The 25255-nt window shown below is 39.6% G+C and overlaps 1 protein-coding gene across 1 annotated transcript in view; it reads left to right on the top strand.

Annotated features, from left to right (window-relative positions):
- Positions 1 to 25255, top strand: part of HPSE2 (heparanase 2 (inactive)) — a 792879-nt gene that overhangs the window by 601061 nt on the left and 166563 nt on the right. The window contains exon 7 of the mRNA XM_050805712.1: positions 12993 to 13086. Within this exon, the coding sequence (XP_050661669.1) occupies positions 12993 to 13086 (94 nt within the window). The remainder of the gene's footprint in view (positions 1 to 12992; positions 13087 to 25255) is intronic.

The raw sequence follows: 25255 nt of genomic DNA, 5'->3' as shown, positions 1-25255 counted from the left end.
ACACATAATTAGAATAGCAGAAGGAGAAGAAGGAGAAAACAGAGCAGAAGAATAATGAAATAATAATGGCTTTAAGTAATTCAAGTGTTGAAGTAATAATGGTGGAGAACTTTCTGGAATTAATGACAGATATAAGACCACAGATCCAGGAAGCCAGGGAACACCAAGCAGGATAAATTCCAGGAAAACTACAGCCAGACATATTATATTCAAACTGCTGAGAACCAAAGAAAAAAGAGAAAATCTTGAAAAACAATAGGAAAACAATACCTTACCTAAACAGGAACAAGGCAATGAAGTGCATTCATGTGAAGCAATATGAACAAGGATCTGAAGTATCATAAGAAACAATGCAAGCATGAAAATAGTGGAGTGAAATCATTAAAATGTTGAAAGAAAAAATCTCACCAACCTAGAGTTCTGTGTCCAGCAAAATTATCCATGAAGAGTGAAGGAGAAATAAAGACTTTCTCAAACAAACAAAAACTGAGGGAATTTATCACCAGCAGACTTTCCCTGCATCAGAGATTGATAGAAGCTTTTCAGGTAGAAGGAGTGTGATATAGGTCAGAATTGCAAGTCTACATAAAGAAAGGAAGAGTGTCAGGGAAGGAATAAATGAAGATAAAATAAAAATTTTATTTTCCTTATTTTAGTTTGTCTAAAAGATAAATGTTTAAAGTAATAATAGCCACAATGTACTGGGTTATTATAACATATATATAAGGGAAATGAATGATAGAAATGAAGGGTGGGATAAATTTAGGATACTCTATTATTACTTGTACTGCATATGAAGCAGTACAGGGTTATTTGAAGACACACTTAGATTCATTAAAAATGTATATTGGAAACTCTAGGGCAACCACATAAAACTTTTTAGAAAGAAGTATAATAGTATGCTAAGAGAGGAGATAAAATGTAATTATATAAAATGCTCAATTAAAACCAGAGAAAACAGAAACAGAAGAGATTAAAAAATAACAGATACAAGGAATAGAAAACAGAGCATAATAGATATTAATCCCAGCTATATTAATCATCATTGTAAATGTGAATAGTCTAAATGTACCAATTAAAAGACGAAGATTGTCAGGAAGGGTATAAAAACAAACTTAACCATATGTTGTCTACAATAAACCCAATTTAAACATAAAGACTCAGATAGGTTAAAAGTAAAGAGAGAGAGAAGTACAGCATGCACACACAGATCAAAGGATGGCTGAAGCAGCTATTTTCAGACAAAGCAGACCTCAGAACAAGGACAATTATCATGAATAAAGAGCACCATTACATAATGATGTATAGATTACTTCTCCAAGAATTATCCTAAACATGTATGCACCTAACATCAGTGTGTCAAAATATGTGAGGCAAAAACTGATAGAATACAATTAGTTATTAGTCATCCTTGATCTACGCTTAAAAACCTAGGTAGATGAAAGAAGACAAAAGAATCTAAGTGACTTGCTTAAGGTGACAAGACTAATGATTGGAAAACCCGAGTCTCCTAGCTCCTTGTCCAGATTGCTATCTAGTAAGTAAAAATTTTGTTTGAATAATTATTATCTTAGTTAATGCAAATTCAGTCAGGATTAAGAACCACTGGGTAAGAGAGAGAGAGAGTCCAGGTCACATTTTAGCCAAGATACCATTTAATTAAGCCTAGGCTTTGTGTGGAGAAGGCTGAACAGATGAAGGTCTCCAAAAACCAGTCATGTAGACCTTGTAGTTTTGCCAAGAAGAGTTGCACTGCCTGGAGAATGAAAGTGGAGATTGAGGCTTGGTTTGCCACTCAAGTGACAGAACTCAGGGGATTTGGAGTAGGTGCTAGATAGTGGGAGATTGGGAATGGGCAGGGGGTAAAAGCTGCTCTGTTGTGTTTCACTAACCGAGGTAGGATTGGACAGGTGGTGGTATAAAGCTGGTGAATCATGGGAGGTCACTTTATGGACTTGGTGATGAAAAAGCAGATGGCTGAAAGGGTGTATGTGGGACTGGTTGCTGAATGATGAGGGTTAGTAGGATACACCAGATGTAAAGAACAGAGGCAGAGAAGATGAGTTGGCTTGGGGGAACCAAAAGATCCCCAATGCACTATGTTGGTGTTTCCTTCCTCATCTGGCTCTTACCTTCCTATTCCCTATTTTCCTTTCATTCTATGTATATACTTGCTTCTACTTTAATTGTCTAAAATATGTGATGAGAATATATTAAATTAGATTTTACCCTTTTGGATCTTAATTTAGAAAGTTAACTATCATTGTTTCCTTCAAGGAGCAATTGCTTTTTATTTCTGTCTTTAATTAACTTTTTAAAATGGAACTATTTCTGGCTGGGCATGGTAGCTCACATGTGTAATCCCAGCACTTTGGGAAGCCAAGGCAGGTGGATCACCTGAGGTCAGGAGTTTGAGAACAGCCTGACCAACATGGTGAAACCTGTCTCTACTAAAAATGCAAAACTTAGCCAAGCGTGGTTGCGGGTGCCTGTAATCCCAGCTACTTGGGAGGCTGAGGCAGAGAATTGCTTGAACCCAGTAGGTGGAGGTTGCAGTGAACCAAAATCACACCACTGCACTCCAGCCTGGGTGACAGAGCGAGACTCCATCTCAAGAAAAAAAAAAAAAAGGAACTAGTTCTTTAAAGGGGATCTACCCTCCTACTTAACATCACTTCAAAATGATAGCAGTCAGCTTGCTTTCTCTTTGTGTTCAAAGCAAACTTTCCTCAATCACAGAGAAGAAGATAATATGCTGATATTTCGCTAATTCTCAGACTCTTTTTGGTTAGATAACCACAGTGAATTTGTAGGAGATTGGAGGGAAAAAAATAGAATGTTTTAGAGCACCATTTCTTAAAATTCCTTGAAATCTTTTAAAAGAAAGGATGGTAAAGAAGCATTCTGTTATGGAGGGACATGTGAAATTTTACCTTACAATTATGACATTAGAATTCCTATTAGCTGAATAAATTTAACTGAGTTATCTATCAGTTTCAAATATTATATATTCTGAGCACTAGTTCAAGGAACTTAAATTTTATTTCCTGGTCCTGATGTGATTTGCATCATACAGAACTGATTGTCTCTCCCTCTCAATCTCTTTCTGTTTCTGTTAATACATATCTACACACAGACTTGTATGCACATACATATATCTTCATGGTAAATAATCCCTTTAAAGGCTTTATATGGTGAGAACTAGCTTTTCTTTTTAAACAAAGAAGTGGAAATTGTCATGAAAAGAATCATAGTGAGGTAAGATTTCCTTTCAGTGTGATATTCTTCACAGTGAGCATCCTTTGAGAAGGTATAGCTCTATGACATTGAGTTTGCTAGTTGTAAAAGTTAGGTACGGGAACTAAAATATACAAGGTGTTGGTGAGTGTAGGTAGAAAAGCAGTTTGATGTGTGTGTTGGGTTGTCTGGACATAAGAAACATCATGCAGGCTAGAGTTTAACCTCTAGCTTTTGTGATGCATGCAAGTTAGGGCATGTGATTTCATGTCCTCAGTGAGATACAAAATAATGAGAATGTCTCAATAAATCTACCTCAAACTATTGGCTGTCCCTGAGTGAAAACTAAGGTATCTAGAAGCCTAATGGAGAATATTCTATGTAGTCAAAAGGCTGCCACCTACTGATATGTGACCTTTATTAACTGGCCTCCCTTCCAACATTCTAGATTCCATGTCCTTTTTGGTCATTAGTAATCACCTTGGTCACTGTGTTTTTACACCAGGCTCAGTATGTCTAAATATAGAAATATAAGAATAATATCTCCTCTCATCAACTGTTCTTGCATGGGATTAGAATGAAAGTTATTATTCAGCCAATCACTGATAGACACTCAGTCAATTCAAACTAGAATTGTAAGTAAGTTCTCCAGGATAATCTTTTTAATTTTCCTACAAAGAGAATTTCTTCTCAAAGGAAAACCTCTTTTATTATGAACTGTTGGCCGAACAGATTGATTGGTATAAAGGTGTTTTGTTGTAATGAATACCCATATATTAGTTAATATAACACAAATTGTTTTAACAATTAAATCCCCACATCTCAGTGGCCTGGTAAAGGTGTTTTGTTGTAATGAATACCCATATATTAGTTAATATAACACAAATTGTTTTAACAATTAAATCCCCACATCTCAGTGGCCTGGCAGTAGAAGTTTGTTTCTCACTAACGTGACAGTCCAATGCTGATGTACCTCGGGGATGGCCTCGCATGTGGCCATTTTGTGGCTTTTCCTCAGAGACTTTTCCATTCAGCTGGCAATGGGGACAGACACTACAAAGAAGACATGGCTTCTTAATTTCTGCTCGAAAGTGAAAAACACCTACATCTGCTTTAGCCCTGAAGTGACATATTATTTCTGCTCACATTGTTTTGGCATTCCCCTGCCTCTACCATGTAAGAGGGCAAAAATGTAGGTTCTGGCTGGGCAGCTGCTTCTTGGCAACAGCTCAGCACTATGGAAGGAAAGCTCAAATTTTTGGTAATTAGTAAACTGTCTTTACCCTGTCCCAAGGAGCAAGCTCAGGTGAATGGGATCTGAAGTTCGCCTCATGTGCCCTACCGTCTCTCAAGAATCACAGCCTGAATTGGTTGCCGTTCAATTCTATCATGGCTGAAACAGGAAGTACTACTTAATTTGGTTTTAACCCAGCATTTCCTAAACTTATTTGACCATGGAGCCCCCTTTTCTTTATATAACAATTACTAAAACACTTTGAAAAACTTTTTCACAAAGAAAAGGGTAATTTTACCACCTCCACGCTTTTACTTATCTACTCCGGTTTTTGCTTTTGTTATTGTTTGGGGTTGGTTTTGTTGTAATTGTTTTGTTTTCTTGAGAAATTTGCATTTAGTTCAATATTGTTTAAATTTGGTTGAAGTAGGCAAGACTAAAGGCAGTTGAAAAACAATTTTACTTGACTACAGGACCAATGAAGTAAGCATGGTGCTGTATTGTTGGGATACTTGGCAGATCAAAGTACAGAAGGAAAAGTTTTTGGTATCTGTTACTTAGTGCCTGTATGATCTCTGGTTTCCTACTTACTAATACCATGTGAGCTGTAGTTTCTAATCTGCAAAATAGAGAGTGTTCATGAAGATTAAATGACACTACATGTAAAATAGCAAATAAGAAGGAACTTAATATATGTAAGACTCCTCCCTTCCTCTTTCACCTTTCTATTTTCTCCTAGTTAGTAATATACTAACTCAATTATAGTTGAGTTGTGCTATCCTGCCACAATGACAATTACATGAAAAGAGGCCAGGGAAAGAATATGGTAACAGTATAAGCAACCCCCAATTTACAAACACTGAATTTTGTTGTTGTTGTTGTTATACTATAACTTCTAGGGTACATGTGCACAACATGCAGGTTTGTTACATATGTATACATGTGCCATGTTGGTGTGCTGCACCCATTAACTCGTCATTTACATTAGGTATATCTCCTAATGCTATCCCTCCCCCACCCCCATAATAGGCCCCAGTGTGTGATGTTCCCCTTCCTGTGTCCAAGTGATCTCATTGTTCAATTCCCACCTATGAGTGAGAACATGTGGTGTTTGGTTTTCTGTTCTTGTGATAGTTTGCTAAGAATGATGGTTTCCAGCTGCATCCATGTCCCTACAAAGGACACAAACTCATCCTTTTTTATGGCTGCATAGTATTCCATGGTGTATATGTGCCACATTTTCTTAATCCAGTCTGTCACTGATGGACATTTGGGTTGATACCAAGTCTTTGCTATTGTGAATAGTGCTGCAAACACTGAATTTTTTAAAATACTGCACATAGACGGTTGGGTTCTGGCAACTTAGACCCTATCATTCCTGTTATTGATGCCTCACAATTAAAATTACCATGATGCTAATGAATTAAGCTTCAGACCCCTCTCTTGCATGGATTCCTATGAGTGCTGAGAGTTGTAGGATGTTCTAGGTAGTAAGGGGATGGAGGCAGATTGCTATGAGGAAGCATTATGTAAACATTTCTGGTAAATTGCCTGAAGTAGTCTCAGAAGAAAGGAATTCGATTCTCTAAGTTTCTGGGAGTTTGCTGTGATTTGTCATTCGATATAAATATTTACTTTTGTACGTATTATGTGTTTTGTAGTTTAAAAAATGCTTTTTAACTTTTTTTTTTTTTAAGAGAGTCTTGTTCTATCACCCAAGCTGGAGTACTGGTGCCATAATAGCTCACTGTAACCTCGAATTCTGTGGCTCAAGTGATCCTCCTGTGCCACTACGCCCAGCTAATTTTTTTGTTTTTTGTAGAGATGAGGGTCTCGCTATGTTGCCCAGGCTGGTTTCAAATTCTTGGCCTCAGGAAATCCTTCCACTTTGGTCTCCCAAAGTGCTAAGACCACAGGCATGAGCCACTGTGCCCAGCCTTGTTTTGTACTTTTGATTTCCTCTTCTTAAAGAGGGCCCCACAACTTGTGTAAGTTTCAGACCAAAAGCACATGGATCCACTTCTGCCCACAATTCTAGTGCCGTCACCTGCTACTATTCTGAACATTTTCAGAGGTCCCTCCCCAGAGCCCACTCCAATGGCTGGAGCTGTGTATGATTTCCCTACCCCTTTCCTTTCCCAGCTTCCTGTACACCTCTCCTTAACACCGCTGGGATCAAGATGATTTGAGTCTCTGCCCACACTGAGTGTGGACACCTCTCCACATACAACTCTGGATATATGGGGAAAAGGGTCTGGGCTTGAGGCGCAGGACCCAAAGTGTGCAAAAAGGAGAGCAGGAAGATGAAGAAAATGGAGCCATTGGCATAGCATTTGAGCTTCGGTTGGCTCATTGTGGGTTAAATCTTACAGGCACTCATTCTTTCATTAAAGACATTATTTGCCTTTAGTATTGCTCACAACTCTGACCTTTACCTGTACTATTTTTCTATACCATTTTTCCAGAGTACAAACTCTTTCTTACTGAACTATGTCCCTTTAGTAGGTTAGATGATTCCCGTATGGAATTATTTGAACTGGTTTAAGAAAGCCAAAGAAACATCTGTATTCTGTAGAACCTTTCTTTGTAACAGCGTTCATTTCATCTAAGCTTTCCTGCCCAAAGCAGTTCTGAAACACAGATAGGAAGGCTGACTTTTTTTGTAACAGTGTTCATTTCATCTAAGCTTTCCTGCCCAAAGCAGTTCTGAAACACAGATAGGAAGGCTGACCCATTGCAAAGAAGTTGAAAACTAATGTAGCCTCAGAAGAAAAGCTTGATGCCAAGTGCTCAGCAGGAGCCCAGGCTGAGGGCCTCTGGAGGAGGGGCAAGTGCAATTTATAAAGCCTAAATACTCAAAGCAGCCTTTTTCCAGTGTTTGCTTCGAGATGGCAGACTAGGTTTTATAGGTCAACAGGGTTTTTCTAATGATTATCCAAGCTTCTTCCCCTTCAGTAGGGAGGCCCCGATTTTCTGGAATTACCTGCCCAGTCAGCAGGCTGGGTGTTAGAATTCTGAGCAGACTGCCCCTCCTCCTTGAAACCAGCAGGGAGCAAAATAAGTCCGGAAATTCCTGAGCATTGGGAAGCCCGCACTAATGCAATTACCTGAAATAAAAGAAGGGGTCAGATAATAAAGGGCAAAGGTTTTTCCTTTTAAAGTAAAGGGCCAGGTAAACAAAACCAGCTGCCCCTGGAGCCAACAAACTCTCCTCATTAAATGTTTCAAGAGCCTAATGGGCCTAAGTGGCTAATTGTAGTACAATCCTGAAGACTGAATCTAGCGGCCTGAGGAAGGGGGTCAGTGGGATGGGAATGGGGTTAAAACTTGGCTGACAGACACAGGAAGGAGGTGAGCTCTGCCCCTGGCAGAGGACCTCTAAATGGCCAAAATGAAATTAAAATAAGAGTAAGATGCTTTGATTGGGAGTCTCTAATCATTCTGACAGTATCCCCGTGAGATGGGCTTGGATGTCTCATTTGGAGCAATTTTAAGTTTAAATGCTAGTTGAATAGGATCTGGAATACAGGTTTATTGAAAAACTAATTATGGGAAATTTTATGTTTATTTACTATGAAAAACTGGAAGAGTGTGCAGCAAAATGTTGCAATGAGCCTCTTTAGGTGTTGTGCTTATACTGTAGGTGATTTTCCATTTTCCTATTTCTATTTTGTTCATGTTCATTCTCTAATTCATCTACAATGAGCATTTAGTTCTTTTATAATAAAAATAAAGGGCAACACTAAATGAAATAAGATGAAGAGTATTGTGCTGGAACTAAAATGTAAAATTAAGGGGGACAGGGGAGTTGGTGAATGCATTGGTAAGTGGTTCCTTTTACTTTGTATAGTCTGCTATCTTTGCCACTTCCCTGGATACATGCTTGATGTGAGCTGCCAATCTAGAGGCAGGAATGAATTGCTGGCATTGGGCGATACAGACCTCTTGACCATGTATTAATACGAAAGTTTCAACTTCATTGCCTTTGTGATAGTTCTCAGAAAGGTTATTTCTGCACAGCCTTTTTTGGCTTTGGTTTTTAGTGGAACAGCTCGGCCACTTGTGGTATGATCTTAAGTGATGCTGAATTTCAAGAGAGCTTGAAGGATGACTATGATTTACCTAAAAGTGTCAGTCTAGGTGATTCTAGACCATTCTGCTAGGTTTAAAAAAAAAGAGAGAGAGAAGAAAAGAAAAAAAGAAATCACCGTTATCACCATTTTTAGCAATTTATTCTTACAAAATGGTCACCACAGACTACTCCACCTCCTTCATGCCCAAATATAAATGATATATTTAGATTGGACCTATCACCACATGCAACTACCATCAGAGAACCAAAGCTCTGTAACTGGGAAGAAGCTTTCAAATAGCCACAAATTGCTGATGCTGAATGTTTTCTTAGAAGCTTCACATTTACAATGGGTAAGTGCAGTAAGTTAGTTGTCCAAGAATATCCAAGAAAAAGGTTTAGGTATTGATAAATTCATACCCTATGGGTTTTGTTTGTTTGTTTGTTTTTGTTTTGTTATGAGACAGAGTCTTGCTTTGTTGCCCAGGCTGGAGTGCAGTGGCGCGATCTCGGCTCACTGCAAGCTTCGCCTCCCAGGTTCATGCCATTCTCCTGCCTCAGCCTCCCAAGTAGCTGGGACTACAGGTGCCAGCCACCATGCCTGGCTAATGTTTTGTATTTTTAGTAGAGACGGGGTTTCACTGTGTTAGCCAGGATGATCTTGAGCTCCTGACCTCATGATCTGCCCACCTTGGCCTCCCAAAGTGCTGGGATTACAGGCTTGAGCCACCACGTCTGGCCATACCCTATGGTTAAATGATCCCCTCTCTTAAAAGCGATGCTGAATTCTGGGTGACCAAAGTTCATATTTCCATAGTACAATATAAATGTGGGTTTAAGGTTGCAGATGAACGTTGCTGAAACTTCTCAGTATAATGTGAGGATTCCTTTGACATTCAAATGTGAATTGGACTCAGACTGAAGTTATTAAAAAGATGCTGTGATCATCAGGCTAGAGGAGGAAGGGGTCCTTAGCTGGGTCAAAGGTAGAGGCAATGCCCAGGGCCATATTTTAGAAGCATTTTAAAGGGTCTCTGACATCTCTTTTAATTTCCCTTATTCTCCTGAAGAGCTCATCTGCAGCCATGGCTTTGTCCATTACTTATAACCTGAAAAAGACCCCCACGTCAACATTTCTTGTCTCAACTTTTCTCTGTACCTCTTTCTCGTATCTCCAGCTACCTGGTATGTAGTTCTTTCTTGATATTCTGTACACTTTTGATATGTCAGACAGTATCTTTCATCTCTCTTAACAAACTGTATTCCCGTATGACTAACCTACATTTCTTTGGCAACAGTGTTCTCCAAGGCAATCTCTCTTATATGTTCATGGTCATCAGTGACTCCCTTCCTCTCTTTTACCCTCTTCTTCCTTCATGGCTGCTCACTTTCAATTTTCTTGTTCTCTCCCTTATTTAGACCCAGATCATTTCTTGCCAGCACTATTGAGATAAGATAACTTTGTTTATTGGTTTCCATGCCTGTATCTCCTCCTGCTCCAATCCAATTCACAGCCCATGGGAATAGCCCAAGACCACCTGAGAATGATTGGATCCAGCTTGTAAGGTTAAAACTGGGGACAAGAATAGGCTAAAAAGCTTAAGCCAAGGTTACTGGATTTCATCTCCCATGTATCAGATGAAGGAGCAATTGGACTATTTCTGGGTTCAAGAAGATAGAATGCTAGCCATTGAGAGGAGGTAACAGGGATCAGATTTCAGCACCATGTCAGAAGAGCTTTTCATCAATTAGAGCTGTGATGCAGTGAAACAGTCCTAGTAGTGTATGACAGTGAATTCCTTTCCCTGGATATGTTCAAGCAGAACTAGAAAATCACTTCTAAGGGATATTGTATCAAGCTTACATGCTTTAGGCCAGCTGACCACTAAGGTCTTTTCAAACTCCAAATTTTTACAACATATCACAGCCATCTCCATCCCTGCCTCTGCCTCACACCTGCTGGGAATCCAGAGTCTGTTCTTGCTGCTCTACACTTTCCTCACTCCAAGTTCTACAGCGGGTAGCATGCTCTCCTCCAGAGGGATGCTCCCCCTGCGCATCCCATCCATGGCCTTTCAGTGTAAGTTTCTGCTGCCTTGGGCCGTTAAGTAATCTGAACAGGGTAGATCTGGTTATTTAATAGCTTTTATATGCCAGGTCCCATGCCCAGCATTTTTCCTTATGTGATCAGTACACTAACCCTGTGAAAATACTATAGATTTGGATTTTTTGAAACCCACTTTAAAGAAGGGACTGAACCAAGGTTTTGTAACTCCGGGTTCTGGGTACTTGAGAAAAGGAAGGAGGAAAGGAGTGAAGGGACCCTCAACCATGGGCCACAGATTGGGGTAGGCTAGAGAGGTTCTTCACAGGAAATCCTACATACTGAAAAATTACATCTGGAATTTTTATCTCAATAAGTATTAAACTATCTGTGTTGCTAACAAAAATTATAAATATTGATGTTTAATATAGTTACTGGGGAACTAACTGAGAAAAGAGGAAACTATAATATATTTGATTAAATAATAAAAGAATAATTACAATGCATTACTTGTTATATTCCTGGTCACCATATAATATAGTAGCAAGTATTCATGTTCCTCAAATATGTGTTAGATTAGCAGTGCTTAAATTATTTTTAATTTTAACACTACTCTGTCACAATATGCCTGGCTTCCATGTAGTATGCCATGTATCTGATCTTTTTTCAAAAATCAGAGGTGCTAATTAAGAAGTACTACCATGAGCAGGTTACGAGATAGGATAATGGACATGGATATGCCCAGCGCTATGTGTTGCACATAATAAATGTTTATTGGATCTGAGTCTGGCATCTATACAAGGGATGAGGCAAAGGACATGTTATTATTTTATTTCCTGATATAAGTAACCACCAAAAATTTTCAATTACATGTATCCCCTGGCTCAGAAATTCCACTGTTATAGTATTCTATATTTACACATAACTTAATTAATCAGTCTCCTATTGTTTATAATCCCATCTTTGTGAGCTGACAATTAGAAAGAACTAAAAGTTGTTCAGTCCCTACTGTATGCCAGGAACTTTACGTTTGTTATCTCATTAATTCTCAATTAAGCCTGAGGAGAAGATATATTATCCCCCATTTAAGAATAAAAAAACTGAGGCCCATAGAGACTACGTAACTTACCCAAGATCATATAGTTAGTAAATACCCCATCTGGAATTTGAACTCAGATATTTCTGGCTAAAACCCAAATTTGCTCCAACATTCCAATGGTTTAAGCACTGGATTCTGTGGAAATGTCGTGAAGTGGTAAGTGAGGCCAAAAGGAAGGCTGAGTGGGGAGATCACTACCCTTACCTCAACGAAAGCACCTGCCTTACAATCAAACAAACATTTAAAAATTAACCATTCCAATACATCACATGTTGGTATAGCGAGTTGACATTGAAAATAATTTTCACATAGTTCTATAATATGTAGTGATAGGTGACTGCTTCTTAAAAGTGAAATAATTTATCATTAGCCAGCAACCAAGGATAACTTAGTGGATTGGAAAAGGCACCCAGGAATCACAAGCATTTAGAAATTGATGGAATTCAGAACTTTGCCAAGATGGGGGTAAGGGAAGGTCTGAGGTAACAAAGGTCACCTAACCCTGGGTCAGCCTTAGCTTAGTCTTCAGAAAAGAGTCTCACAAAGGATATCTCCACAAAGCTGGATGGGCCTGTTTTGGTCAAATATTTACAACATAGTGTCAACACAACTTAATGTTTCATTTAAGCTAAGAAAAACCAAACAAAAACAAAAACCGATGAGTATCAAGTTGTTACTATTTTAGGAGAGGGCTCTTCCACCTTTGTACATCATTCATTCCTTTGTTCATTCATTCTGGGGGTAGTAGGCAACCACAGCATATTTTGGTAGCAGGTTGACTACAGAGTGTTTGCCCACAGGAATGAGCTGGAGACTCACGCACTACACTAAGTCAGATTTTTGCTTTGGTATTTATTTTCTTATTTAAAGGTATGAAAAAACTTATTAAAATGATTGAGTATTATTTCAAACCTCTCACATACCTTTATTACTTTAAGGTGGGATTAGCGATGGGCATGGGATGGGTGTTAAATTATTTCCCCAAGGGAAAAAAACGTAAGCTTTTCCTCATTACCCAATTTGCATTATGGAATTTCCATCAATTCCGTCAAGTAAGCAATAGGGTTTCATGTGACAAAAGCTGAAAAAAATAACAGTATTAGCCCACAAATAGCGGTGGAAATGGAGAAGATAAAAAGGTTATTATTTGTTTGAAAAGTACCCAGGGTCAAAACCTTTTAGAATGTGAGAGCCCAGGTGGAACCCTGGTTTGTTTCCTCAGGCAACAGAGACCTCCGGCTAGAAAAATGTATTTATAGTCCTTTGCTTGAGATTTTATCTGATTCTTATTTTATTTTCATTCCAGTTGCTACATTGATGGCCGGGTGGTCAAGGTGATGGACTTCCTGAAAACTCGCCTGTTAGACACACTCTCTGACCAGATTAGGAAGATTCAGAAAGTGAGTAAAAGTATCCTGGGAAGAAAAGGAGCAAGTCTGGGGGTAAGGCAAGGAAAAAGACACAAAGTCCCAGCTGGGCCTCAGCACTGTGGGAACCAGGGTAGAAAAATAGGAAAATAGTACAGTCCAGATGGGCATGGTCACAAGCCCCCCATCACAATTGTTGCCTGTCATTTGTTGTTTTTCAAATTGAAAAGGGTCTGTGTGTGCCATATCAAGGTTTAAAGCATCTCTATTGTTTTTAATTAATTTTTTTTTTGAAATGGAGTCTTGCTCTGTTGCCCAGGCTGGAGCGCAGCGGCATGATCTCAGCTCACTGCAACCTCTGCCTCCTGGGTTCAAGCAATTTACCTGCCTCAGCCTCCCAAGGAGCTGGACTACAGGCACAAGCTGCCACGCCCAGCCAATTTTTATATTTTTAGTAGAAATGTGGTTTCACCATGCTGGCCAAGCTGGTCTCGAATTCCTGACCTCGAGTGATCCACCTGCCTCAGCCGCCCAAAGTGTTGGGATTACAGGTGTAAGTAAGCCACTGTGCCTGACCTAAAGCATCTCTATTTTAATTGCTTCTAAACTGTGAGTTTCGTAAGGGAAGAATAGATTTACCTGATATTTTCTTTTTTGGAGGGGTTTATTTTAGGTTACTTAAGGGAGAAAATGATTATATTCATTCAGTGAAATTCCAGTCTGGGGCACTGGCAATTCTAAGCCATATTTACACTGTTCCTAGGTGTCTTAGAATTAGCCAAGTAAGATCTTAATTTTGTAAAGTTGAGAGGAAAGCTATAGTATATTAAGCAATTGCATGTAGGTGCTGTCAGCACACCTTTGGTCAGTGATTCTCAGACTTGAGGACGATCAAAATCACCAGTGGTGCTCACTAAAGTTTCTAATTTCACTCCTGAGGTTCTGATTTAATATGGCTGGAGTGGCTTCCAGAGGTCTCTATTTTTAATAATCTGTCAAGTGATTTTCCATAATGCCAATTATGGATCACATTTTGAAATCCTGTATTAGTTAATTCTAAATTGTGAAGATCTTACATCTACAATTGTCATGGGCCTCTACAACATATTATTATCTTTGGTTGCCCAGTGAAGGTTCTTTTCCAGGGAATGGGGACCCTTTGAATAGTCTGCTATTTCTTGAGCGAATTAAACAAATCTTTGGAAAAAATTTGTAATAAGCAGGCTCTCAATAAATACAAGATGAATTAATAAACAGACAAATGAATAGCTCATTTATAGCTCTGAAAGGAAATCCTATTTGAAGAAATCAAAGAACATCAGTTTTGACAGCTGAAGTGGAAGGCTTCACCTTTTTTGTATTCATCCCAATGTCATACTCAGATTATAAACAGCATCTGGAATTCTCTTGTTCTCAAGAGTTGGATAGGCTGAGAAGCCTCAGAACTTCTGAACTACTACATCCCAATCTGATCCCTCCAGGGAGCAGGTGCATTGGCCAGCACCCTTATCTGTCACTGCCTTTCACTAGGCAAAGCCTAGGAGAACTAAATGATTTGAAATATTTCTACCAGTCCCTGTTTGATATTCATTTAGTGAAAAATATTCACTGAGCATTTAGCGAGTACCTAAGGCAAAGTGTCAGATGCTGGGGATACAAAGTGGTATAAGACATGGCCTCTGCCCTCAAGGTAAAGTAAGTTTTAACACTTTCAGCAGATTGAAAACATATTACCTAATGTAATAGAATGTTAACCTATTGAATACTGTAGTCTTCTAAGCACGTTATGCTAATCTGATATTACATATTGCCCTCTAGAAGGAGGGAAGAATTTTCTGTCATTAATTCATTTGTTTATTGCTTCATTCAATAAATGTTTATTGAGTGCTTACTATATCTAGACACTGTTCTAAATGTTTATATTACAATAGTGTACAAGATAGTCAAGTTCCTATAGTTTTGGCTTTTCCCGTTTTGAGTTTGATCAGAGGGTTGTTGTTGGAAGTAAAATGATTCAGTTCTATCAAGGCACTGAGAGTGAAGGTTCTAACTGCACTCATGTTATTATTTAAGTACAACAAGTGGCTGTAGGTCAGAACTAAGACAAAGGTGTTGGAAGTTAGGTTCTTTCCTTTATCCCCACTTCCCGTTACCCTCCCCCACTGCATATGCCTTCACCATATGAACCAGTTTGAAAACTGAAATCACCTCCTGATTTATCTGGGCCCAAGAAACTTCAGAAAAAGAGCTAAAACCCTGTGCCCAATTGGTATTCAGATCTTTAAAAACAAGCCTAACGGACTTAGAAGGGGAAGGGGAAGTGCTGTCACAGGGAGGAACAGTGGGACCCCTGAGAGAGGACTATATACAGAAAGCACCTGGCAGGGGAGGGCTAGGCTTCGCAGCAGGGTCTGGACTTACCTTTTGGCAGTTGCAAAGAGAACATGCCCAAAGAGAACCCCTCAAGCCAGGGTTCCTATTCTGAATATCTCTTGCTGTGCAACAAATTACCCCAAAACTTAGTAGCATAAAACAGCCATTTATTAAGCCAAAGGATTGTATGGGTCAGGAATTCTCAAAGAGTACAGAGGGAAGGGTTTGTCTCTGCTCCATGATGTCTGAAGCCTGAGCTAAAAGACCTAAAGGCTGGGATTACTGAAAGGTTAGTATCTGGGACCATCAGAAGACTTGTTCACTCCCATCTCTGACAGGGGATGCTGTATCACTTTTCCTAACCTAACCTCAGAAGTCACACGGCATCACATTAGCCATATCCTATTCATTGAAGGAGTCGCCAAGACCCACCAAGCTTCAAGGTGAAAAGAAATTAACTCCTCCTTTCCATGGGGGAGTAGCAATACTCTGGAAAAGCATATAAGACCAGAAATGTTTTTGCAGTCATTTTTGGAAAATATGATCTTCTACAGTTTCATCCTCCCTGTTTCATTTAGTAGGCTTTAAGTCATTTCCCTGTTTTTTCCCCCCGATTCTCTTTTACAAAGCTCTTGCCAGATATTGCCTTCAGTGAGTATATGCTAGAGGTGTTGCTGGATCATGGATTCCCTGAGATTTGAACCACTGGATAGACTTCTCATTGGCTAAAGCAGTCTGAACCCAGTTGTTAGGGCCTCCAAGAGGAGAGTCTCTCTCACCACAACCCAAGGTGTACTAAGCACTGGCCTTCCCTGGGGACATGAGAGCTAGGAGACTAGACCAGGATCCCCAAACTTTGATTGCTGAAATGTTGCTTTGACTGTTCCTGAAGTCCCTGGTGGGTGGGGAGGAGGGTTCTTGGGAATTAGGGTCCAAAGTACAAACTAGGGCGCACTAGCAAATGACTTTCTTGCAAGTTCCTCAAATCATTTCAGAGATGGGCCAAGTTAGGTTTCACGTTTTTTAAATTTTTTTTTTTTTGAGACAGAGCCTCGCTCTGTCGCCCAGGCTAGAGTGCAGTGGCGCAATCTCAGGTCACTGCAAGCTCCACCTCCTGGGTTCACACCATTCTCCTGCCTTAGCCTCCTGAGTAGCTGGGACTATAGGCGCCCGCCACCACACCCAGCTAATTTTTTTGTATTTTCAGTAGAGACGGGGTTTCACCATGTTAGCCAGGATGGTTTCGCTCTCCTGACCTCGTGATCCACCCGCCTCGGTCTCCCAAAGTGCTGGGATTACAGGCATGAGCCACCGCACCCTGTGTTTTTTTTTTTTTTTTTTTTTGAGATGGGTCTCACTTTGTCACCCAGGTTGGAGTGCAGTGCCGGGATCTCAGCTCACTGAACCTCAGCCTCCCAGGCCAAGCAATCCTTCCACCTCAGCTTCCCTGGTAGCCGGGATCACAGGTACATGCCACCACAACTGGCTAATTTTTGTGTTTTTGGTAGAGACAAAGGTTTCACCATGTTGCCCAGGCTTGTCTTGAACTCTTGAGCTCAGGCAATCCACCCGCCTTGGCCTCCCAAAGTGCTGGGATTATAAGTGTGAGCCACGGTGCCTGGCCTTCCAAGTAAGGTTTTATTGTCTCTATACCTGGAACCTTCACCCCAAAGCTGGAAGTGTACTTTGTTTCTTCTCTCTTTGTAGGCCGGGCGCGGTGGCTCAAGCCTGTAATCCCAGCACTTTGGGAGGCCGAGACGGGCAGATCATGAGGTCAGGAGATAGAAACCATCCTGGCTAACACGGTGAAACCCGTCTCTACTAAAAAATACAAAAAAAAAAAAAACTAGCCGGGCGAGGTGGCGGGCGCCTGTAGTCCCAGCTACTCGGGAGGCTGAGGCAGGAGAATGGCGTGAACCCGGGAGGCGGAGCTTGCAGTGAGCTGAGATCCGGCCACTGCACTCCAGCCTGGGCGGCAGAGCGAGACTCCGTCTCAAAAAAAAAAAAAAAAAAAAAAAAAAAAAGGAATTGAAGTCCTAAGGACCCCATTAGGCCCACAGTGGTAGAAAAGGGGCAGATTTTTCACCAAAATGGTGCCATGTGGGAGTGGCTTTATAAATCACTGGTAAGGCTGTTTGATAGGGTATTAGGCCCAGGATTTGAAGTCTGATGGCCTGGCTTAAGTATAGCTGTGTGGCTTTGGGCCAGTCACTTACTTGATTTCTCTGATTTTGTCTCTTTGTAAAATGAAGATGCTAAGGATACTATTCTCCCTCCCTCTTAGGTAGATTAGGGAAGTCATGTGAGAACGCCCTGTTTTGTTCATTGTTATCGAATGCTAGCTCTTATTGCTATTATTATTGTTGTTATAGTTATTATAGCTATTTTTAATAATTTCTGTAACTAGAGAAGGTTTACATTACCTTTATCCTCAACTTGTTCTTTGCTTTTTCTCCTCTTTCCTCTTTTTTTGAACTCTGGGGAATATGATAGGTGATATTTTTGGCACCTGAAAGACAATGATTCAATTGCTAAAAACAGCTGTGGTTTGCAAATTTGGACTGCCACTTAGAGAAGAATTCTCAGTTTTCTGAGCAGTGGGTGAATTATCTGGTTATATGAAAATCTACATGATGCATCTGAAAGCCAAATAGAGACATGTTTGAGCAATGTGTGGACAACTCACCCCTTTGGATGATCCACACACTCTTTCCCTTTCATTAGAATGATGATGATCATGTGTACATTGGGAGATGAGTCAAAGGAAAGAGTTGATAATCTAAAAATACAGGGAAGAGTCAGATGGGAAAGTGAGAAAGTTTAGGACACAGTGCAGATGGTATAGTCTGGATAGCTGGGCTGACTCCAAAACAATGACTTAAGAACCAAGAAGAACCACTTTTGCTGAAGTCATTTGGACTCTGTGATTTGTGTCTTCATCTCCTAGAGGAATCAGAAGAGGAAATAACACTTTTTGATATTATGTTCAGTAATTCAATAAGCACAGAAAGGAGTTGGTGTAATCCCAGTCATAAAGGAAGTGTTTCCAAAAGTACTGTCCATATTATTGCATTTTGAATACTAAATAAACTCAACAATTGGCTCCCCCAATATTTGAAAGATTTCTTCCTTCCTCCCTTCCTTTTTCCTAAAATTATTTTTAATTGACATATAATAATTATACATACTTATGGGATACAGAGTGATATTGCAATACATGTATACAATGTGTAATGATCAAACCAGGATAACTTGGCCAGGCACGGTGGCTCACGCCTGTAATCCCAGCACTTTGGGAGGCTAAGCAGGCAGATCACCTGAGGTCAGGAGTTTGAGACCAGCCTGACCAACATGGCGAAACCCCATCTCTACTAAAAATACAAAAATCAGCCAGGCATGGTGGCAGGCACATGTAATCTCAGCTACTCAGGAGGCTGAGGCAGGAGAATCCCTTGAACCCAGGAGGTGGAGGTTGCAGTGAGCCGAGACCACGCCATTGCACTCCAGCCTGGGCAACAGAGCAAGACCTGTCTCCAAAAAAAAAAAAAAAAAAAATCAGGATAATTCACACAATTATCACTTCAAACATTTATCATTTATTTGTGTTGGGAACATTCAAAATCTTGTAGCCATTAGAAAATGTACAATAAATTATGTTAATTATAATCACCCTACAGTGCTATCAGACACTAGAATGTATTCCTTTTATCTGGCTGTAATTTTGGATTTGTTAACCAACCTCTTCTATCTCCACTCCCCACCCTTCCTAGCCTTTAGTAACAACAGTTTTACTCTCTACTTTTATGCAATCAAATTTCTTAGCTTCCACATATGAGCAAGAACATATGTGGTATTTATCTTTCTATGCCGCACCTATTTCACCTAACCCAGTGTCCTCCAGGCTCATTCTTGTTGCCTCAAATGACAAGATCTCATTCTTTTTTTATGGCTCAATAGTATTCTGCAAATATATATGCCACATTTTCTTTATCCATTCTTTTTTTTCTTGAGAGGGGGTCCTGTTCTTTTGCCCAGGCTGGAGTGCAGTAGTGCAATTATAGCTCACTGCAGCCTTGAATTCCTGGGCTCAAGCGCTCCTCCTGCTTCAGCCTCCCAAGTAGCTGGAACTGCAGGCCCGCGCTACCACACCTGGCTAATTTTTTCATTTTTTTGTAGAGACAGGGTCTTGCTGTGTCGACCATGGTGACCTCAAACTTCTGGTCTCAAGTGACTCTCCTTCCCCAGCCACCCAAAGTGCAGGGATTACATACCTAAGCCACCATACCTGGCTCCATTCATCTGCTGATGGAAACTTAGGTTGATTTCATAACTTGACTATTGTGAATAGTACTGCAGTGAACATGAGAGTATAGATATCTCTTCGGCATACTTATTTTCTTTTGGATACATAGCCTGTACTGGGATTACTGGATCACACAGTAGTTATATTTCTAGCTTTTTGAGGAACTTCCATACTGTTTTCCATAATGGATGTCCTAATTTACATTCCCACCAACAGGTATAAGAGTTCTCTTTTCTGCATACCTCACAGCATTTCTTACTGTCTTCTTTATAGTAGTCATTCTAACTGCCTTCATTTCCTTCTTTCTTCCCTTCCTTCCTTCATTTATTGACTATTTGTAACATTCTTAGAATTTTCCACGTCCCTGAGAATAAAATGGTGAGCAAGACTGACGTGATGCTTGTCTTCATAGACCTTATGGTCCAGTGGGGAAAACTGATAATTAAGCAAGCAACAGTAATAAGATGTTATGATTCCTATTACAGGATGCTATAGGAGTCCATGGTGGGAAGTACCCACCTTAGTTTGTGAAGAAAAGGAAATCAGGGAAGTCCTCTCAGAGAAAATGACATTGAAGCTGACACCTAAAAGTTAGACTCTCTCTAATTTATACAGTTCTTCTTAGGGTATGATCAGAGGACCACTGGTGGTAGACATGTATGGATAAAGGAATGGTTTGTATGGTTCGTCATATGAGCATAGTCCTTCATTTGTTATCATTGCTTATGATTGTTTATATGTAATAAAGATCAACTCTTTTGAAGTCTCAATAAATGCAGTGACATTATGCCACTTCTTCCAATATATTGTAGTTGCAGGACCATGGAAGTAAGGGAGAAGGACATGTAATTTATTTGAAGTAATTAATAGATTTTAAAAGAAACCCTTGCTTTTAACCAGCTTTCCAGTTTACCTGCTTATTTGAGCCTCTTAGTAAATAAGAAGAAAAGAGCAAAACAAACAAACAAAAACCCATTTATTCTTGAGGACCATAGAATAACTAGAGGCACAATTAAAGGAAACATGAGGACAATGATAATATTAGTCTTCTCTAATGAAGAAAACTGGAAAATGAAAACTAGGGACAGAACCGTAGTATCACCACAAAAATCAGTGTTTGCTTGATTCATTCCTAAATTCCCTCATTCGTTCGGCAATATTGACACTTATTTCAATGTCCCAGTGCCCATCACTTAGCAGGTGCTCAATGCGTGTTGGAGGGAAGGATGCACAAAGCGAGGGGCAGGTGAATGAGCAGAATAAAGCACCTGAAGTACAAAAGAAGTAATGTCTTATCTCATTCACATTTATATGTGCTGTCTCCGCTGTTTACACTGCAGAAGAACCTTATCTGCTGCTAACTTTGCGGTAGTGTTGAATAGATGGAAATCAGTTTAGACAGCCCTATGAGCTATGCCTACATATAGACATAGTAGGAAAGTATCTTCAGTGTATGTTTAGGAGTGATGGAAAAGTCTTTTTGTGGCCCCAAATAATATTTCAGTCTGTTTCAGACATTTCATTTGAGTGAACAATCTTTCATTCTACATTAGGATGATGATGAAGAATGTAAACTATCTGGGAAGAGGTAGACCACACTGGCTTAAATTCACACTAAGGCTTTAAAGGCAAATAGAAGATCCTTTTCCAAGAGCAGGTTTTGATGGAGGGGAAGAGAAACACAGGCCAAGGAAATACAGTTGGTCCTTGAATAACATGAGGGTTAGGGGCGCTGACCTTCTTGTATGGTCGAAAATTCATTTATAGCTTTTGACTCCCCCAAAACTTAACTGCTAATAGCCTGCTGTTGACCAGAAGCCTTACTGATAACATAACAGAAGACTTACTGATAATATAGCATAAGTCTAACTGATAAACATATTTTGTCTGTTATCTCTATTATCTACTGTATTTTTGTAATAAAGTAAGCTAAAAGAAAGAAAATGTTATTAAGAAAATCATGGGCTGAGCATGGCAGCTCACACCTGTAATCCCATCACTTTGGGAGTCCAAAGCAGGTGGATCATTTGAACCAGGAGTTTGAGACCAACCTGGGTAACATGTCAAAACCCTGTATCTACACACACACACACACAAACAAAAATTAGCTGGGCATGGTATCACATGCCTGTGATACCAGCTGCTTGGGAGGCTGAGGTGGGAGGATTGCTTGAGCCCAGGGAAGTTGAGGCTGCAGTGAGCCGGGATCCTGCCACTGCACTCCAACCTGGGCAACAAAACAAGACCCTGTCTCCAAAAAGAAAAAAAAAGAAAGAAAAAAAGGAATAAAAAGAAAGAAAATAAAATTATAAGAAAGAGAAAATATATTTACTGTTTATTAAGTGGAAGCAGATCATCATCATCATAAAGGTCTTTATCCTCTTTGTCTTCACATCGAGTAGGCTGAGGAGGAGGAGAAAGAGGAAGCATTGGTCTTGCTGTCTCAGGAATGGCAGAGGCAGAAGAGGTGGAGGAGGTGGAAGGGCAGAAAAGAGAGGCAGGTGCACCCAATATAATTTTCATTGAAATAAATTAACGTATAAGTCAACTCTAGCAGTTCAAACCCATGTCATTTAAGGGTCACCTGTACTCAGAAGGCACAGGACCCCAAATACAAACTGTACCACATGAATACCTCGGGATAACATCAATGAGTGATTCTGAGTTTTATGGGGCCTGACATTTATACAATGGGGACCTTTATAAGGAAAATAAAACAAGGAAATCTGCAAATTATGTAAATATTTGACCAAATGAACACATTAGCAGGGCCCTTCTTAGGATATTGTTAGATGCCTGTGAAAGCAGGGAGCTGGAAATTTAAGCTCCGTGAACTTCTTGGTAAATTAGCCTCTGTGACCCCACTTGGCTGTGCATCTGCAAATGGGAGAATATGACCTAAGGGAAATTTTGACTCTTTGCCTTCATATACAAGACATGAACAATATTATAGTTGGGGAGTCTGACCCGAAAGGTATGTTTACTGTCAAAGAACACCAAAGTTTTAATCATTGTCATTCCATGAACCTTAATTTCCTTGATTCTTAGATACAAATATTTCCTTGAATCTTAGAACAAATATTAGAAAATTCACCATTAATTTAATAACAACTGGGAAGGGAGAGGGTAAACAGCAGGCAAGTTTCATTTGTTACTGATTTTGAATAATATCCTGATTCCAAAAGCATTGAATTGTGAAAAATGCATCATTAACTTACAGAAATTTAATAATTGTATTACCTTTTGGGTTATAAATGCTGTTTATTGAGTGTACTATATATTATTAATCTATTAAATAAACCAGTGATGTGCTCAAGTCCACAGAGCTTTTTAAGTATTAAAATTTGAATCCAAACTGAGGCTCATCTGACTCTAGAACCTGCACTCTTATCCATTACACTATTCAGTATCACCCACACTTATCAACTATTTATTTTATAACCGATGTAATATTTATATTCCTAACCACCCAGGATTAGGAAGCCTTTCAAGGGAGAATACTGAATGAATGTTCTTGGTGAAAGAACATCAATTTGACCCCACCATCAATTAATAAGCTAGGGTGAGTGTCCTGGAAGTGAGGGTTGAATGAATTGAATGGATGAATGAAGTGAGGGTTGAATGAATGAATGAAGTTGGATATCATGATATTAGGCAAGTGATAGTGGAAGAGGACAAGACTTTTTAGTGTTATTTGCATGGATCTACTGGATTCCATTCATATGTTTCATATGCACAGGCTCTTGGTCAGTGTTTAGTAAGGTCCTGCAATATGCAAGGCAATGACAATGTGAAGAAGGTATGTGCTACCCATGGACATTTGGAGGAATGGCCCTGGGAGCAAATTGCTGTTTGGGGCAAAAAGCTTTATCAGGAGGAAGGGGCAACTTAGGATGACCATGCAGTGTTTCAGCATGTAAGTGGGAGGACTATAGGGTTTGTCCTAAGCAAGAGTAAAATTACCAGTGAGGCTACTGGAGCCTATGACTTGTAAGTGGGTAGGGGTTGGTTAGTCACAGAAAAGGACTGGGAAAGAAAGGAAGAGTAATTTATGTGCAAGTGGCTACTTTCCAGTCTCTCTACTAGCACTTATCCTTGAACGTCGTCATTGCTTTGGGACTCTGTGAAACTTTTATTTCCCATTTTCTTGCATATGATCATAATGTCCTTGCCTCCCCAGTGACTTTGTCTTTTTTGTGTATGTTCTTAGTTTAATTTTATGTTTTGTTGCAATTACATTCAACTGCTTTTCTGTGGTTTGAGATAACAAGTGCAGAGAATGCAAATTTTAAATCCTAAAAATGTCACAAAAACAGAAGCCGCAAATTAAAAATTGATCTGATACCGAAAGAAAATGGGCAAAGATGGCACTCCAGAACACAGAGATGATAAAAAGAAATTATACAGAAAAAGATTAATGAAACTGACAGGAAGTACATTAGACAGAAGAAATACATCAAGAGCAATGTGATGAGATACTGGAATGACTGAGCTCAGAATAGCCCAGCTTGTCTAACCTAAGAAGGACATGTTAAATATGGAGGCAGTTTAGCCAACCAGAAGTTGTGGGTCTCCTCAAACAGGAAATTCAATTAGAAAGTGAACAGAGCCCTAAACTGGAACTGTGAGGATTTGGTGTTTGCCCTTGTGATGCTGAGGTATCTTCTCTGAAACTTAGGTTTCTCATCAGTGAAATATTATCTCTCTCATTTATTTATTAAGTATTTTATAAGCAAAGTAATTGTCAAGCATTCTATAGGGCATGCAAAAAGGAAAAAAAAATAGAAAATTACAATTCAGTATAATAAGGTCAAGGCCAGAGGTAGGTTCAAAGAGCTTTGGAACCCAGGGGAGAGAATAATTAACTTTCTGAGGGTTTGAGGAAAGTTTCACAGAGGAAATAACATTTGAAATAGGCTTGAAAAAAAAATCAGACTATGTGGATGAGCAGTGAGTAGGGGAACGGTAATCAGTAAAAAACTATTACTTCATGTAGTTGAAAAGTAGGAGTCCTTTCTTTGCAGTGAACCATAGGTCTTCCTCCCATAGGGGAGGAATGGGGGAAGTGGTAGCTAAGGGGTGGTTGTGAAAGTCTAAGATAACAAGTTAAATAAAGCAGTTAGCATCTTGCCCTGTGGTTCAGTGGTTCTCAACTTTATTTTATCATGTCTAAAATACTCGCATGGACAAATGGATAAAATAGACTATGGGTTGTATGCAGTTACTAGCTCCTTAGCTTTTTTTTCCCAGTTAAGGAAACATTTCAGAATTTTGGCGAAATATTATGACAACTTTGAATCCACTCTTTTTATTTTGAAGTAAATTATTCCCAAATCACTATTTTCAATAGTATCTGAAACAAGTTGCTTGTAGCACATCTCCCAGCTGATCAAACAGACCTCTCTGAGCACAAATAATTGAGTACCGCTGCTGGCAATAGGGAACCACTGAAGGCTGGAGAGGGATTTGTCAAGTTAACAAATAGCAGCAGTGTGAAGGATGGACCAGAAGAGGAAAAGATTAGAG

The sequence above is a fragment of the Macaca thibetana genome, chromosome 9 (assembly GCF_024542745.1).
Source record: "Macaca thibetana thibetana isolate TM-01 chromosome 9, ASM2454274v1, whole genome shotgun sequence".
Classification (NCBI taxonomy): domain Eukaryota; kingdom Metazoa; phylum Chordata; class Mammalia; order Primates; family Cercopithecidae; genus Macaca; species Macaca thibetana.
This window is presented reverse-complemented; position numbering and strand designations above follow the sequence as displayed.